Raw genomic sequence first — 17,565 nt, 5'->3', positions numbered from 1 at the left:
TATCAGATCCTAAATTAGTGAAGTGTTTATATGTGGTTGTTTTATTCTTGAAGGACCTCTGACTTAAAGTGAACATTTCACCGTCCCTCACAACATCCTCCTGGGCAAGCTCCGGAAGTGTGGGATAGATGAGTGGACAGTGAGATGGATTAGGAACTGGCTGGATGGCAGGGCCCAGAGAGTGGTGATCAGCGGTGCAGAGTCTAGTTGGAGGCCTGTGGCTAGTGGGGTCCCCCAGGGGTCAGTCCTTGGTCCAGTCCTGTTCAATTTATTCATCAATGACCTGGATGAAGGCACAGAGTGCTCCCTCAGCAAGTTTGCTGATGATACCAAACTGGGAGGAGTAGCCGATACCCCAGAGGGCTGTGCTGCCATCCAGAGGGACCTGGACAGACTGGACAACTGGGCGGTGAAAAACCTCATGCAATTCAACAAGGCCAAGTGCAAGGTCCTGCACCTGGGGAGGAATAACCCCAGACACCAGTACAGGCTGGGGACCGAGCTTGTGGAGAGCAGCTCTGCGGAGAAAGACCTGGGTGTCATGGTGGACGACAAGTTGACCATGAGGCAGCAGTGTGCCCTCGTGGCCAAAAAGGCCAATGGGATCCTGGGCTGCATTAAGAAGAGCGTCTCCAGCAGGTCGAGGGAGGTGATCCTGCCCCTCTACTCGGCCCTGGTGAGGCCGCATCTGGAGTACTGTGTCCAGTTCTGGGCTCCACAGTACAAGAGGGATGTGGAGCTGCTGGAGAGAGTCCAGCGCAGGGCTACAAGGATGATCAGGGGCCTGGAACATCTGCCCTATGAGGAGAGGCTGAGGGAGCTGGGCCTGTTCAGCCTGGAGAAGAGAAGGCTGAGAGGGGATCTAATCAGTGTATATAAATACCTCAAGGGAGGGAGTGCAGAGGACGGGGATGGTGTCTTTTCAGTGGTGGCCACTGATAGGACTAGAGGAAATGGCCGGAAACTGAAACATCAAAAATTCCATAGGAACTTAAGGAAAAATTTCTTAACAGTGAGGGTGACAGAGCACTGGAACAGGCTGCCCAGAGAGGTTGTGGAGTCTCCTTCTCTGGAGATCTTCAAAACCCGCTTGGATGCAGTCCTGCGCCACGTGCTTTAGGTGTCCCTGCGTATGCAGGGGGGTTGGACTAGATGATCTCTAGAGGTCCCTTCCAACCCTAAGCATTCTATGATTCTATGATTCTATGATTCTATGATTCTATGATTTCAGTGCAAGATATGCTCAGCTAAATAGAAAAAAAAAACAAAAAACAAACAAAAAACCCCCCAAAACTGCATATTCCAAAAGAATAAGAGCTGTTCTGAATTTGACAAAGTTGTGCCTGCTCTGCATTGTCTGCTCTGTGCTACATTGCATAAAATTAACTCCACATTGCGGGAAGAGGGAAAGGAATCAAATCAGCCACAGCAAAGGTGTAAGAAGACGAAACTCGTTGCTTTGTGGTGGAAAGATTGGGAGCCTAGCAATTTATTTTCCATAGAAGGAAGATCATCTGCTTCATGCTGATTAACAGTGGATGAGGATGTTCTGCTCCAGGTCCAAGTATAACACCGTCTTTTCGAGCAGCAGAGTGATAGAAAACTTTTTTACTTTCCAGATACTCCTTGGTGACAGGGCTGCAATGCTGGAAGTTTAAAATCACATCTGTTTACGCTGGATGAAACAAGGTGTGACAGCAATGTGACAGCCCTCGCCACTTTTCTTGCAGCTGCTGTCATGCAAATTGGAATGAATCTCAGGTTGCTGAATATTAGATCATAAGTCAAAGAAATTACCTGATCAGCTGTTAAACTCAAGTGCACAATGAATTACGCCACAGGTGTGTGCTGCAGATAATTGCTTTAGATATTTCTGACATTTACATCAGTTTTAAAGTTTTAAACAGCATTTTCCAAAGAATGGTCCTAAGTTTTGTTTTCTTGTTGACAGGATTCTTGAACTTTCAAATTTCCAACAGATTTCTCCTAAAATCAGAAGATGAGAAAAAATGTTCTCCACTTCCCCTGTTATTGCTTTAACTTCTATTTTCAAATAAACTGAGTTTGACTTTCCTTTCACCTGAGATTTTCAGAGTGGTCACAGTCTTACTGAGAGACCTCAGATAACAGAATAGGGTGGTCAGAGCTAGAAAAAAAATAGTTTTGGAGCTTTTCTGGCACAGCTGTCATGCACAGGGTGAAGTAGGAAGGACAAACAAGTTCTTTCAAAGAAAGCAGAAACATTTAAAAAGAGAAAAAGTGAAAATGTGTCCTTTTCTTTTTGTCATTTCAAACATTTTTTCCATTAAATTTATTTTACCATAGTTTCCACAGGGTGAGCAAATATTGTAATCACTCTGAATATAACTTTTCATAGGCATCCATTAGACATACCCCATTCAAATGGTAGATGCAGAAATCATGCAGTTTACATTGCCACAAATGAACATCTCTGAATACATAGTTAGTTGGTGTATAACACACCAGCATATTAGTAGAAATGATGGAGATGATGACTAGAAGCTCATTATTTATTATAATTGGACACTTTACAATGCCACAAGACTTTTATGAACATACAGGAGTGATTTATAAAATGTCCCTGCACTGTTTACATGTGATTTTTATAATATTTACAGTCCCTTTCCCAGACACACCCTATTGCTTCCTGTTAATAGTCAATGGGATTATTTGTCTTTGCCTTAGCTCTGAAGCCAGCAAAGATATTCAGTGAAGCTGGTTGTTTCGACCTAGCAATGAGTAATAGTGATGGCAGGTGAAATTTCTGTAAATGAATATTTATTATTAAATATTAAATTATTTAATATTAAAACATCCTGAAAGATCTTTCGCCACACTAAAATTTCATCATTTCTGCCTGCTGCTTGGTTACCTGAAAAAACATCTTAGGAATGTCACATAACAAACCCTGCTAGGCTGTTTTGTCAGCTAGTGAGATTAAGATGGCTTTTCAAAACAATACAGGTATCGGCAGAGAGAGAATTCCAGCAACAAATACAAACAAGTTAGAAGAACAAGAACAAAACCACCTGGTTATCGCTGAGGTCATGGCCAAGCTTTAGTAGATGCTATACTGCCAGACAATGGTGCTTCCCTCAGCCACTATACCTATAGCTTAAGTAGATGGTCCAGCTAAGCTTGAGTCCAGCTGTGCACCTGGGAATCAGCTTGAAGACATGCCAGAGGGCGAAGATGCAGTGACCACCACCAGTGGAACTAGGCAAAGACCAGGGAATTAAACACAGAACTATGGTGAAAGCCAGAGCCAATCTCAAATTAAATCTAAGCACATAATTTGGAAGTCAGAACAGGATAAGTCAGGCTACTGACGAAGTCTAAATGGAAAAAGTTATTTAGCTGGGTCTAAATGGAGGTGGAGAATTCTTGTAAGGAGCTCTGAGGCTCACAGGACATGGCCTAGATTTATTTATTTTTTTTTCCCTTCTGAAATAACATCCCTATAGTGTAACCTTCCCAGTACTTTAGAAAGACAGAATGTTTTGAAAACAAAGAGAATGTCCAAGCAGATAATGTATAGCAGAGTTTAGATCTTATGAGAAAGTGTGGGGTTTTTTTTTAGTAACATCATCAGACCTGCTTTAAATGTCCAAGATGTGTGTGTGTGTGTTCAGACCTGTGACTAGTTATATTTACCAAATCTTGCAAACCTCGTACCAGTAGAGTACTTTAGTCACATGCTGAAGATATTTGGGATCGGTATACAACATCATGAAGAAATAATTAAACTTTACTTAAAGAAATGTGATGGCATTTTCATAACAAGAAGCATTGGCAGAGACTTAAACCATTGTATTGCATCTTAAAAATGCTTTTGCGTGAGTTTTTAAACTATGAAGGCCAGCAAAAACCTTATATATACCTTTAGAAATCAGATGAATTATTTCATTGTGTTTAGAAACTGAATGCTAGCCAGTCAAACTTGCCTGATTATTGCTGAATAACAGAGCAATATCCTCTCCAACAAAATAAAAATTGTAGCAAAATAAAAAAGAACTACTAAAATAAAAACTCTCTCAGGGCCATTCTTAAGTGCCTTTTCACTTGCTAGCCTATATACCAAGCTAACAATCACATTAGACCACAAAATTCTGGTTGTTAGTGTTTTTAATAAAAGGATTGAAAGTTGTGAATATTTTATAATTTGCTCACATTTAAAATGTAACCAGTATATGAATGAGTCTTCATATACTGTTATTCTCCTCTTGGTTTAGATGATCTTTATGATGAAAGACCAACTCTTTCACACCAAATACAGAAGAACATGGAGTATGTTCTAAATTGGAAAAAAAAGAAATCTAGCAGGAGCCTATTTACCTTTCAAATTCAACAGATTCTTGGCCATCTGCTGCTGATAACATTGATTTTCATTCCTCTTGGCATCATACCAGCTGAAGTCAGTTCATATTAATGTCAGAGATGATGCATAAAGAGTAAGAAATGTGGTTGTGTTTCAGCTACTGAGGCTACAGAGGAAGAAATGCCTGAATTTACCTAAAGATGCGCAATGTTGTGTTGCTTCAGGGGAAGCCTTCTGATTCTACACCTCTGAAGATTTAATTGTTGAATCAAGGTTTGAGGGGACAGCAGGTGTTTATTTTGAAGGTAAACACACTATTATGAATGTATTTATTAGTAGCTTGTAGTTCACAATCAGTATGCTGATGTGCAGAGACTAGGGAAGGCTGTGATGTACTGTGACAAACTGCAAAGTGACATATTGATTGATCTGCAAGTCCAGTGGAGAAGCCAGTCAGTACAAAATTCATGAAGTGTTTTTTTCCTGCCCATTTCCCAGGCACTCCACTAATGCATACCAGAGAGCTAATGCCGCTAGCCAAGCTGTGTGGCATGCCGCTTCCATGAATCAATCAGCAGCACTGTAACAAGGAAGAGGACACTTGACTTCTGCAGTAGAAGACAAATTGATGAGTCATTTCTCAGAGGTCACCATGTTCCTCCCAAAGATGGAGAAATGCATGCTCACCTACTATTAGCCTTCATACTTGGAAATAAAACATATATTGGCCTAGATTACTTAGATATGTGAAAGTATTCAGCATAAATTCCTCCATTACAGTTTTATACAGTGCAGCTGACAGAGGAGAGGTTTTCTATGTAATAGCTGTGTTTACCTGCTCCTCTCTACTTATCTCTGTCAACCAACCTATCAACACTCTTCCAAAATTCCATTCTTACTTCTTGTCTCAATATGAGATGAAATCCTAAATATAATACAGTAGGAGTGAAAGCAGCAGAGAAGCAAGAGAAGCAAATCTAGCAGTGATAAGCAACCAACCTCCCTTCTTACTTACCTCATTTCTTTAATGCCTTCCTTACTTTTTCTTCCATATCAGTGTTGTTTATTTTAGGAACTACTTTTGGTTTCACAAAAACAGAATACAGCCAGTGATCCTAGAGTAACATGGCCTACTTTCTTTCATAATATGTAAAAACAAATCTAGTCATATATGCCAGCAGGAGAACAAACCATGAGATTATATGATTTTCACAGTTGCTGAGAATACTCTGTCTCTCCAATAAAAAAAATGTTTTGGAGAAAGTGCATAAAAAGCCCTTGCAACAGCCCTTCCAGGATAAAACATCAGAAGCTTTTGCTACCCAATTCAAACACCTTGAAGAGTTCACCCCAGCTTTTCTGAGTCATCAAGCTGAGACCAGAAAACTGACTTTAGGTCTCGAATTCAATATTCTCTGTTTCCAGCTCAGTTTTCTAACTGCTGGATTCCTCACATACCCCCAAAGCTTCCAGTGGTCGCATTTATGTCAAACACTAATCAATGGAAAGTTGGCTAACACTCTCAAGCATGGAGTCTTAACATGATTTTAAAACCTCTTCTTTACTGTTTTCATATTTGCTTTTACAAATCAATATTATAATTTGCCCCCTAAAGGTCAAATCTCCAAAAGAAATGTGTTTGGCCCAAGTCTCAGAAGATAAGAGTGCAGAAAACTGTATCCCAGCTTGTCTGACAGAGTCAGAGATAAAGAGTAATAAAATTCTTCTTGACCTGTAAACATGTTATGGAAGATGGCTTGTGAGATAAGCCTCATATAATGCGGAAAATGTTGGATCCAAGTGAACATGTTTAAGTGATGATGATGGATTTTCTAGGCTCCTAGTGAAGTCACAAAATATTTTCGTAGCAGAATAAAAGATTGTCACAAACAGGATCATTGACTGCTTGCTTGCAGTGGCAATTCCAATGGGGTGAAATTTCCACCCTATTTAGAATTTACTTTTGAGGTGCCCTTGGTTACTGGCTTCGAAAGAAAGGTGTGACTGTGCATGATCTTGTTTAAACACGGCTGTCACTAAGTTCACCACATGCTGAGACTCAAGAAATTACCATCACACTGCTCGGCCTCTATTCATCTTAACCTTAAAAATCTGGCTAGAGCAAGAGACACATCCATCAGGTGTGATGAGCAACATCTGAAAAGGGAAATTCCTGCTCAAATGAACTAAAATCTTCTCTTTATTCTATTCATACTTTCCATTTTCTGTTCTCCATCAAAAAGAAAAAGAGAGCAGAAAATATTATTATCCCTCCACAGCAGCACTGACTTACTCATCTTTCCTTTGTACATCTCCAAGGCTCTGACAAAAGAAGGGGAGCTTAAGAAAATATGGTAGAAAGGACAATTACAATGGGAAAGGGTTTACCAAAATGTAGATTCAGGTCTTCATGAGCAGCTCAGTTTATCAGCAGAGAACACATCCATGTTGCAGACATAGAATATATAATTTGTTGCAGTAATCTTAGAAAGTTGGCCCTACATCAGCAAGAACATCTGATCCATTGTACACTGGTACATACACCCAAAAGCAGCCTGGTTAACTCCAGTCTTTTCCTCCCACCTAGATAAATAAGCTAGTCAGTAGAGTTTACGGGTAAACTTTCTCATGCTTTTAGGGGATAATACTTCAATCACTGATGAACTCATTTCACTAACTTTTCTGCTGTGGGCATGACATGACTGTAAATGCTATTTTTTTCTGCTTCTGTTCACTTGGAACTCCTTCAGGCACAGGAAATGGGACACTGGTATTATAAGTGATTGTAGAAAGGGTCAGGAAAGTCTGAATGAGAATCTTAAAACACCCATAGGAAAAAAAGATGGGGATGGGAATATGGGAAAGAAAGAGTAAGGAATAATAGCCAAATTGTCAGCATTAGTGCTCTGAAACTTTCTTGTAGAGGGAGGTGGAAGGAACTTAATGAATTAAGATGTTGGAGTAACACTTTTGCCACATAGCGTTTTTGAGAAAATTGTTACAGAATCTGAATAAACCAATAGCTTTATTTTTAAGCTTCAAAGTAGATCAATCATCTCCTCTAAGTACAATTCAAGAAGAACATTTTTAGCCTTGCCAATCAAAACCAAAAAGTCGAATTTCAAGAGTTTGTAAAACTTGCAAAACTAAGAAATACCAGTATTGCTTCTGCTTTAAGTTGTTAAACTATGAAATTATATCAGAGACTAAACTAGAATTTTAGAGCCTACCTTCCTCCGATGGGATGGCACAATAAAAAATGTTTCAATATTATGCTTCTTCAAGAAACTATTCCTTTCATGGCCATATCCTGGTTCTACCTCATAGTCCCCATTTAGGCACTCTAAGGTGGTCTTTGTTATGTGAACTTTCCTGCAGAGAAAAATTGGATGTTGTCATTTAAAGAAAAGATACATTATGATCTAATTGCTACCGAAATACATTCCAATGCAGAAGATTATCACAAGGTAAAACTACCTTGTGAAAAGAAAAATAAGAAGAAATTTTTGTTGTTGTTGTTGTAGATCAGGTCTCTGTTCTCAGCCAACTAGGAAACAGAAGTATTTTTCTTATACACATTTTCTAAAATTAAGCAGATACTTTGAGCAAAGATATATAACTGCTGGCTGTCCAAAAACTTGCCAAAATGTTGATTTTTAAACAGTGCAGGCCTGCAGATCATCTTCTGCATTTAGATGTTTTCTCAAGTGTTTAGCCAGCTGCCTGCTTGGGATAGCACCCTACTGTTCGAAACTTGTGACTTCTTGCTCTCAATCTCTGCATTCTTTTTCTGGCACATAAAGGTAAATTTTCCTATTCCTCTCTAATCCCCTTCACAGCTTTGGCTTTTATTCATTTATTCTGCCCTCTAATCCACTGAGTTTTGGCAGCACAGCCATCTTTGATATAATTCATGAGTTTCCTTATCCCCGAGATCCCTGAAGACAGTCGTCTTCACACTTTCTCCCACAAGACCCATTGTACAAGAAACTTCTTCCCAGAAAATATATGAAAAACTATCACTGCTTTTCTCTATTACACATGTGCTCTTTTTTTTTTTTTTTTTTCCCCACTAGGTAGCCTAATGATGTAAGGAGCATACAAAAATGCACTGCCAAAATTGTCTGAGACAAATATGTATGTATATACCTTTGTCACTCGCTAAATGACAAAAATTAAGAGAGTCTATTCTCCTCCTGTTCAGCGGAACATTATCCTGTAAAAATTGAACAGAGAATGGTATGTGCCATTCTGAGAGCGAGTTGCACGCAAAAGCATACTATGTACCTCTACAAAAGTGCACTGTGTGCATCTAAATGGCATCCAAAGGGTACTTAAAATCTCAAGACATGTTCCAACATGTCCAACAATTTCTACAAGTTTTTGGGCGAGTGTGTGATTTGCACCTGCATTTTGAATAATTGAGTGTGTGTGTATTTGTACACATGAACACATACATATAGGCATATATATTTGTATATCATTCTTACCATTTAATTTTGGCAGATTCAAACAAAGTCTTTGTTTGGAGAATGCTTATGTATTAAGCAAACTTTTTTTAAAAAATATTTTACATTTAGTCTAATCTATTACTAACAAATATCAAGACCACTTGGAGACTTCTACAGGAGATACCACATAACACAACGAAAGCTCTTACCTAAGACAGCCTTTCTTATCAACAGCAATCAAACTGCAAAATGCTTCACAGAACAAAATAACTTCTTCACCCACATGGGTCTGCACTTCCCTCTCAGACTTACCCGGGCAATCCTCCAGCTTCCATTACATTGGCTAAAGTCACGTCATTTGACCAGACATCATATTGCCATTTCCGTAGACCCAAGACCCCACAAAGCACCCTGCCTGTGTGCAGTCCAACTCGCATGTTGAGATCAACCTCTGTGGCTTCTGCAACAGATCTGCAGAATGGAGAGCATAAGGATTAGTTTTTAGGTAACAAGATTGCTCTTGATTTTCTTCATATCTTTTTCTCCAAAAATTAACACATGAATACATAACTGAAAAGAAAGGATTTTTCAAAAAACTCAAATGAATGACTTATCCAGGTTTTGCTCTTTTCTTTTGCTGCTGGAGTAGCTTCAAAGTCCCAGTTGTAACTCTAAATAAATAATTTTAAGTGATTTTGAAACAAAAGCTCTTTATTCCTTTAATTTCTTGGCCCAATTGTGCTATGATTTGATCTTTCAAATTTCAAGTAAAAGTCAAATATAATATGCTTCCCTACATTTCATCCCGGAAAAAAAAAAAGTGACAATAAAACAAGCGTGGTAAATAGCTTCGTCATGAAACCTCATTGAGACTATAACCGTGGGGTTTTATTTGCCCCTTTTTTTGGTATTTGCTATCATACTCCTGCAGAAACTTATATACCTTGCTATGAGGCAAAGAACTTTCTAGTCACAACTCAAATAACTCAGACATCCACATTAACTCTTGCACCTGTTTATCTTATGTCTCACACTTATTTACTATTTTTTCCCTCCATAGAAGTTTCTTCTTCTTAACACCTATTTAGCTTAGGTAGGATGAGAAGTAACCACAAGGTGATTGCTGGCATCAAAAGAAGATTTTTTTTGAAATTATCTTACTGGTTTAATTTTAACCTGACAGGTAAGCAGGAAAACATGCTTCAATTCTCTCATTCATTACTCAAGAGTGCTTTCAGATCAACATTAAAATGAATGACATGACTCTTTTAATATTTTTTAAGTCAAATTCTCTGTTTCAGTTGTCTTGTAAAGCATTTATTTAAGAATTCATCATATTTTTCACCTGATCTCTGTGCTACTGCCTGGAAGCTGTTACAGCTATTAGTAAACATATGGAGTTATATTATGCCTTTACCCTTAGTGTATGCTTAGAGCTAAGGGCACAGACTTGCACCACTTTTGATGGATTCTGCAAGAAAACAGGTAGGCATTTAGCTGAGAAGTAAATGAAAAAGCAGTGACTCCACTTTATCACGCTCTAGATTGCTCAGTTACCCAATTATGGGAGGATAGGAGAAACAAAAGGATGCATTCACTACATCACTTGTGATGTATCAGTGCAAGAACAGAAGATAAAAAATAATTATTAATACCAATATCTTTCAAAAGTTGCTGCAAGAGGGGCCCAGCTAGCACCTGTAGTTATGGAGCTGTACCTGTAAATTACAGCTGATCTTCAGAGATTTTCATTGCATATCTGGGAAAGGAGAAATTAATTTGCCAAGTCACTGTTATAGGCACTTTTAATTTTGGTGCCACAGTAAGAAAGGAAGTTTTATTTCTGTGAATAGAGAACAAGCTATGAATCTCACCCTACACAGATTTGTGAACTCTTAAAAGGATTCTTGAAGCAAACACAGTATATGTAAAGATAATGCTGAGCAGAGATACCTCTTTGCAGTATTTTATTCTACATAGGCACCTGGCAGGAATTCCACATTCTGTATTGCTAAGTTGCCTTACAGAAGAATAAAACGAGGAATGAAAAAACCTAGCTAATCAGTGTAAAATTTAATTTTCTGTAGGGCCTTTAGATTTACTTTCTCTAACATACGTAAGAGGAAAAGGTCTTAAATTGAGGCTATGGCTACAATTTATTGCATTTTTTCTGTGGGATAGTTGTACTTATTTAAACACAATTAATTAAAAGGCCACACATGGCAAGAGTCAAGGTGTGGGGTGTGCTGAATGAGATTCCTCATCTCAGTTTAAATAGGAAGCTCTGCAGCCATGAAATGAAGAAGTACATGCTATGTCAGCTGTCACTGAAAACATGGAAATCTCTTCTGATACCACAGGGAATCTGAACCTGCTAGATATTTTCCAGGCCATAATTTATGCAACAGCAGAGAGAGGCTTATGCACAGCTTTCTAAAAGACTAAGTATTTCCGTGACCTATTTCTACCCACTTCCTTTCTCTCTTTTCAGGATCTGCTACAGATCGAGCCTTAGAAAGATCTCTAAAGAGTCCTAAAATGTTTTTAGCCATGAGGATTCTTTGAATACTTTTTGTGTCCTTTATGCAATTTTTTTCCAGGAATGTACTCTACTGAGCAATGCAAAATGAGCCAAGTAAAAAGAAGCTCCCACATATAAAATTAGAATGCTTCTACCTAGTATTGCAATAATAATCCCAATAGAAATCAAAATTTATGAAAATGACACAAAAGTAAATAGTAAGACATTTTAAATTATAAATACATTTGTGAAAAAATAGCAGCAATTCACAGACAAGCCATGAATATGAAGAGAAAGAAGTTTCTCAAATAAATTATTCATTGCAAATTATTCACACCTCAGCTCAGATATTACATGTTCAAAACTTTTCCAAATGTTAACAAAAATCTAGGCCCAGAAATAAATAGTGCAAACCAGTTTAAAAAGAATCGAGAAGTAGAGTCTATGTAAATGCTTTTATGAAGATAACTATCTACCCTGACAATTCAAACCTGCTAACAAAATCTTTAAATTTTTGCTCTCTATTTAGCTACAAATATTTTATGTGCTGCTACAAACTATCAAAGTGATTTAGATAAGCTGCAGAGCAGCTATATGATGTAAACACACTTCAGCAGACCTGTGCTCACTCTAAAGCAATGGAAAAGAAAAATGAAAGCTCTGTATCCCATTACTCATAAGTTATTTAGGGCTCTTTTAGGTCTAAAAATATCTGCATAGAAGTAGATGTTTCCTGGTAATAGCACAGACAGGCCTTTCAGTTCACTTAAATACACTTGCTTTTTATGTATGCAATATAATAATAATAGAGCCCTCTAATTTAAGAAATTTTGCCCATCTCCCTAAATGCTGCTATGACAGTTCCACTCTAGCATCATCAGGAATTGATTAGTTCTTGGCTATTAATAGCAAAGATTATCTTTCTGTGAACTGCTTCCAGATTATTTGGAAGCATTTGAATTAACTTGCTAACTATTATAGCTGGGAAGAGCTGATGCTACAGTTCTCTTAGGGGATACAGATACAACAACCACCACGCAGTTAACAGATGTATAGTACCCTTTATACCTATTTTGGGGAGGCAGATACCTTAAAATACAGCAATAAGAATTTCAGTAGTAAGAACAGTGTGTTTGGACTGTGGGACTTCATTACAGCATGGAGCAGACTCACAGCAAATGCCAAGAGGATGCTCAGTGCCATCCAGTGGGGATGGAGCAGGAATTTCTGTCCACTTCAGTGGAAAATTCAAACAAAGGACTGGTGCTCTCTCAGAAACTCTTTTTCACCCTTTTCACTCCCACTGCCTAAAACTAACCTCAGGTGGGAGGCTTTGACAGAGGAGATGGAGCAAGGGGAACCAAACACTGGACATGATCATCGATAAGATCCCTTCAGACATAGCACAGGGCTCATGGCATTTCTTGGCTAAGAGATAGTTTGAGAGTTGGCCTCTACCATGTCACATAGAATCATAGAATGCTTAAGGTTGGAAGGGACCTCTAGAGGTCATCTAGTCCAACCCCCCTGCACACGCAGGGTCACCTAAAGCATGTGGCACAGGACTGCATCCAAGTGGGTTTTGAAGATCTCCAGAGAAGGAGACTTTACAACCTCTCTGGGCAGCCTGTTCCAGTGTTCTGCCACCTTCACCATGAAGAATTTTTTCCTTAACTTCCTGTGGAACTTTTGGTGCTTCTGTTTGTGGCCATTACCTCTAGTTCTGCCGGTGGCCACAAGTGAGAGAGGCCAGCACCATCCTCCTCACTGCCTCCCTTGAGGTTCTTATAGACACTGATCATGTCCCCTCTCAGCCTTCTCTTCTCCAGGCTGAACAGGCCCAGCTCCCTCAGCCTCTCCTCATACGGCAGATGTTTCAGGTCCCTGATCATCCTTGTGGCCCTGTGCTGGACTCTCTCCAGCAGCTCCATCTCCCTCTTGTACTGTGGGGCCCAGAGCTGGACACAATACTCCAGACGTGGCCTCACCAGGGCTGAGTAGAGGGGCAGGATCACCTCCCTCAACCTGCTGGAGATGCTTTTCTTAATGCACCCCAGGATCACAGGCAAACAAGCAGGAGCAGAACACGCCGGTGTAGAAATAGGCACAATTTCCATTAGTGGAATTTCTAATTCCATTAGATAGATGAAAAGCAGAGGTTCATGGAAGCTTTCCTCCAAACCTCTTCAAACCCCAAGAGGGGTGTGAAGTGTGGCAGGAACATCCAAGCCAGAGGACTAGATTCGGTCTAGTCCTATGCTTCCCCCCATTCACTAACATATATAGGTTAAATCAAAGTATTCAGCACCAATTGCTGCAATCCACTGATGTGCTCAATTTGTGCTAACGTCAGCATAGCCAGTGATCTAGCTAGTTGTGCAATTCCCTCCAAGTCACTACTAAATATGCATATCTTGGTAAGACGTCAAGTCTCATGAAATCTAACATTTTTTTAAGATATGAATGACTGCAGCATCCCAATGCACTTTCCACAAGCTTATAGATAATAAACCCAGTATTCTGGCCCAGTCATATATCTGGTATTTATGTCATGGTCATCCAAGATCCCTCCTTGTTTTCAACAGGAAACATTACAGTTCATTTCTTGCTCTGTGGCATTTACTGAGTGCATTAAAATAACTCCCATACTTCATCTCCTAAGAGGTTACATTGCTGGATTGAGAAAAAGGATTCTTCAGATATAATTTATATTGGCTGATGAAGTGCTCTGGAAGGAAAGACAGATTGTTATTAAAAATGTAAGAAATATCCCCTCTAAATGGGCCAAAACTAGAACTCCAGCCATTATATAGGCAGATGGGAAGAGCTTGGTGGCTTTGCAAAATTTTACTGCATGGCAATTAACTAATAAATATATCCATTCAGAAAGCCAAATATTGTAGTAAATTGACTGGAACCTTCAAATGTGGCAAGTAATTTAAATAAGGTGAAGAGCACACTTGGCCTAACAGTCTGTTCAAAACTGAGGCGAGGGCAACATCTGCCACATTAGAGATGCTAATGAACGTGAGCGTTTTAATTATATTACTAACACAACCTGACAGTAAATCTCACCTGACAAAAGCAATATAGGTCACATGTAACACAACTCCAATTTAAGAGCTGCCAGGATCATTTAAGTGACTCTGGAGTGGAAAAAACACCTGGCCTGTACAGATGTGCTGACACAGGACTAATTGGCAGCATAAATTCTTTTGGAGAATAAACGTAATATAACACTCTCCACTTTATGAAAGAAAACATATCCCATAATGATTCTGATCTGACTTTAATTGTGCTCTTGAAAAACTACTTTGTGGAAGCTAGATGAAATTATGAAGACTAAGTTTTTTATAATGTTCTTGGAAAATTACCCTGAACCTCTTATCCAAATGAAATAAGGCAACATTCTGAGATCATACTCGTATACAGAATCATATTCAAAGATACTTATGTTATAGCTACCCAGAGCATGAAAGAATATTTTCATAGAACTCTCCTTTTCACCTCACTCAAATCACAGATCTGTTTGATATTAACAGCTTCCTTTTCTGTACATCTTTAAAACCTGCCTGGATGTTATCCTGTGCTACATGCTCTATGTGTTCCTGCTTGAGCAGGGGGGTTGGACTAGATGATCTCTAGAGGTCCCTTCCAAACTCAACCTTTCTGTGATTCTGTGTGTGAATTCTACCACTAGAAATTTATATTCATTGAGTTCCTGGAAACTGGGGAAGTCAGTGATACTTTTCTCTGGGATAGGTATTTTTGGTATCAGATAAATCATAACTCAAATCATTTTGTTTATTTATCCCAGAAAATATGACAAAGTTTTCACTATGATGATAGTGAATCATGATGATTTCTAAACATATATTTACAATTTCAGGTCACAATTTCTGCATTAGGGTGAGTAAACTTTTAGAAGACTACCAACTGACACACCGACCTGAAACCGGATAAAAGCAGCAAAATTTAAAATTCAAAATGACTCTACATTTCATGGGACTGACAAATAGCAACATCTAATAATCATACTAATGGAAATTTAAAAAAGAAAATGATTTGGAGGATCCATCTTCTAACCTTAGTCTCTGCAAAGGAAAGGCTGTTTTTCCTACTTTTCAACAGAATTTTCTTAACTAGCTTAGCCATATGCTTCCATCACCAAAATATCTGTGCCTTGAATCCAATAATATCTGAACAGATGACACTTGCAGTGAAAGAAGATAAATTATTGTCATCAAGGGCAACAGTACTTGGAATTTACACTCTTTCTATTTTCTAACATAGGCAGAACAGACACATTCATTTAACTAAGAGAAGAAATACGCACTGAACAGGATCTTAAATTACTAATTCCTCACTTATGGGAGTAATTCATTGTGCTTATGGAGTAAGGATGCAGAACCTTAAATAAATCTAGTGCTCTCTAACAACCTTTACTCTTTTCCTTCTTGTTCTCTCCCACTATGTTCTGTTCTCTAGATGAGGGTGACTTACATACTCTGCAATCTTTTGATCTATAGATGCTGTTAAAAGTGCCAAAATTGCCAATTAATTGTCTTCTACCACAACTTCTAATTAAATGTGTCTAGAAAACACACTACAGCCCATCTCCTTAGAATCACGGAGTAACTGCGGATGGAAGGAACCTCTGGAAAGTACCTGGTCCAAACACCCCATGGAGAGCAGGGTCACCTACAGCAGTCTGCTGAGGGCTGTCTATATTTGGGTTTTGAGCATTACCAAGGATGGACACTCCACAACAACTCCACAGGGCAACCTCTTCCAGTGTCTAACAGCTCTCTCAGGAAAGCAGCTTTTAGACATGTTTCAATGGAATTTCTTGTACTTTGTGTGCTATCACTGGATACCACTGAGAAGTATTTAGCTGCTGTTTCTTCACTCCTTTCCATCAGGTATGTATACATATAGGTAAGATTCCCCCTAAGGCTTCTCTTCCCTGGGGTAAACAATCCTAGCTCATTCCTCCGTTTTTAATTCAACTTCTTTATTGATGTTCACATTATAATGACAGTAGGCAAAAAATAACATAAAAAGGCAGCATGTTTCACTTTCAATATTAGTAAAATTGCAAAACTGAAACACTCTAAAAGGGAAAGTTTAAATTATTATCAAAATACCTTAATTGTATACACGAAAGACAGGACAACTACTGAAATAATGATTAATGTTAGGCTTAGAGAAGGGCAGCTTAGAGAAGGGCAGCTACAGCTTTCCAGAGATTACAAACAAACAAAACAAGAAAGAAAAAGACATTGGAAAATGTGTAAAAGGCCTGTATAGGCCTATACTTCTAAAGTGAAAGGCTTCCTTATAAATGGAGCATCTCTCCACCAGAGAAGGAATGTATGCATATATGACTTGCATGCTTGGGATCTTGTTTATAATTTAAGATTTCTTCCTGCATACATCAAGTTGTTAAACACTCAATTTTGTTGTGTTTCTAGGGAGTAAAAGTGTTCAAAAACAGTTCTTTGGAGATTTTATAATATTGAAGATTCCCTTGTCTCTCATCATTTTTACAATGCTTGCAAAGACAACAGGAATTTATATTCAATGAGACAGAATATGGGCTCATTTAGCCAACTCTTAACAATGTAAAATATTTTATAAATAAGCATTTTAATAAAAATACCTGGGTAGGCTGAAAATGTGAATCAGACTTCAGTTGTATTTTTTTTTCTTTTTTTCTTCTTTCAACAGACCCAGGTAAACATAAAAGTTTAAGGTTGATAACGAAAGTACAGAAATGTGTGTTGACATTCGCATTCCCCTCAGTCATTAGCAGGATTTGAACAACCTAGCCATTACTTCCACAGAGACAATCCCAACTCTCAAGAGCAAAACTTAGAGTAAATTCTTGTTACATTTTTCTATAATATCAAACTTCTCCACAAAGAAGGATGGTCTTGATTCTGAAAATCAACTGTTTTGTGAATGTATCGGTATATGTGTGCATGCACATTCTCAAATACAAATGGAAGACATGGAATCTATGGTATGGAAAAAAATTGAGGGGAAGCAGAACCTTGAATCACCTCCTGATTCCCAACAGTCCAGCTAACATCACAGAAAACGGGAAAAATTAGCTGCTGGAAACAGCATGGCTAAGCACTTCCCCGTACAGATCAGCCTGATATGACACACTTGCATACTGCCACTTATGCAGGATACACCGGAAAAAAGTTGAGCCCAAATGTAATAGTGTTTTGCTAACCAGTATTTAT

General features: G+C 38.5%; 1 protein-coding gene across 1 annotated transcript in view; it reads right to left on the bottom strand.

Moving 5' to 3' along the window:
- ADCY1 (adenylate cyclase 1) overlaps positions 1 to 17,565 on the bottom strand; it is a 132,603-nt gene that overhangs the window by 38,140 nt on the left and 76,898 nt on the right. The window contains exons 6-7 of the mRNA XM_088522388.1: positions 9,103 to 9,261; positions 7,570 to 7,711 (exon numbers count right to left, since the gene is read on the bottom strand). Coding sequence (XP_088378514.1) covers positions 7,570 to 7,711; positions 9,103 to 9,261 — 301 coding nt within the window. The remainder of the gene's footprint in view (positions 1 to 7,569; positions 7,712 to 9,102; positions 9,262 to 17,565) is intronic.

Source organism: Tinamus guttatus, unplaced genomic scaffold, assembly GCF_059628265.1.
Source record: "Tinamus guttatus ecotype Peru unplaced genomic scaffold, ASM5962826v1 Tinamus_guttatus_pri_ptg000151l, whole genome shotgun sequence".
In the NCBI taxonomy this organism is placed as follows: domain Eukaryota; kingdom Metazoa; phylum Chordata; class Aves; order Tinamiformes; family Tinamidae; genus Tinamus; species Tinamus guttatus.
This window is presented reverse-complemented; position numbering and strand designations above follow the sequence as displayed.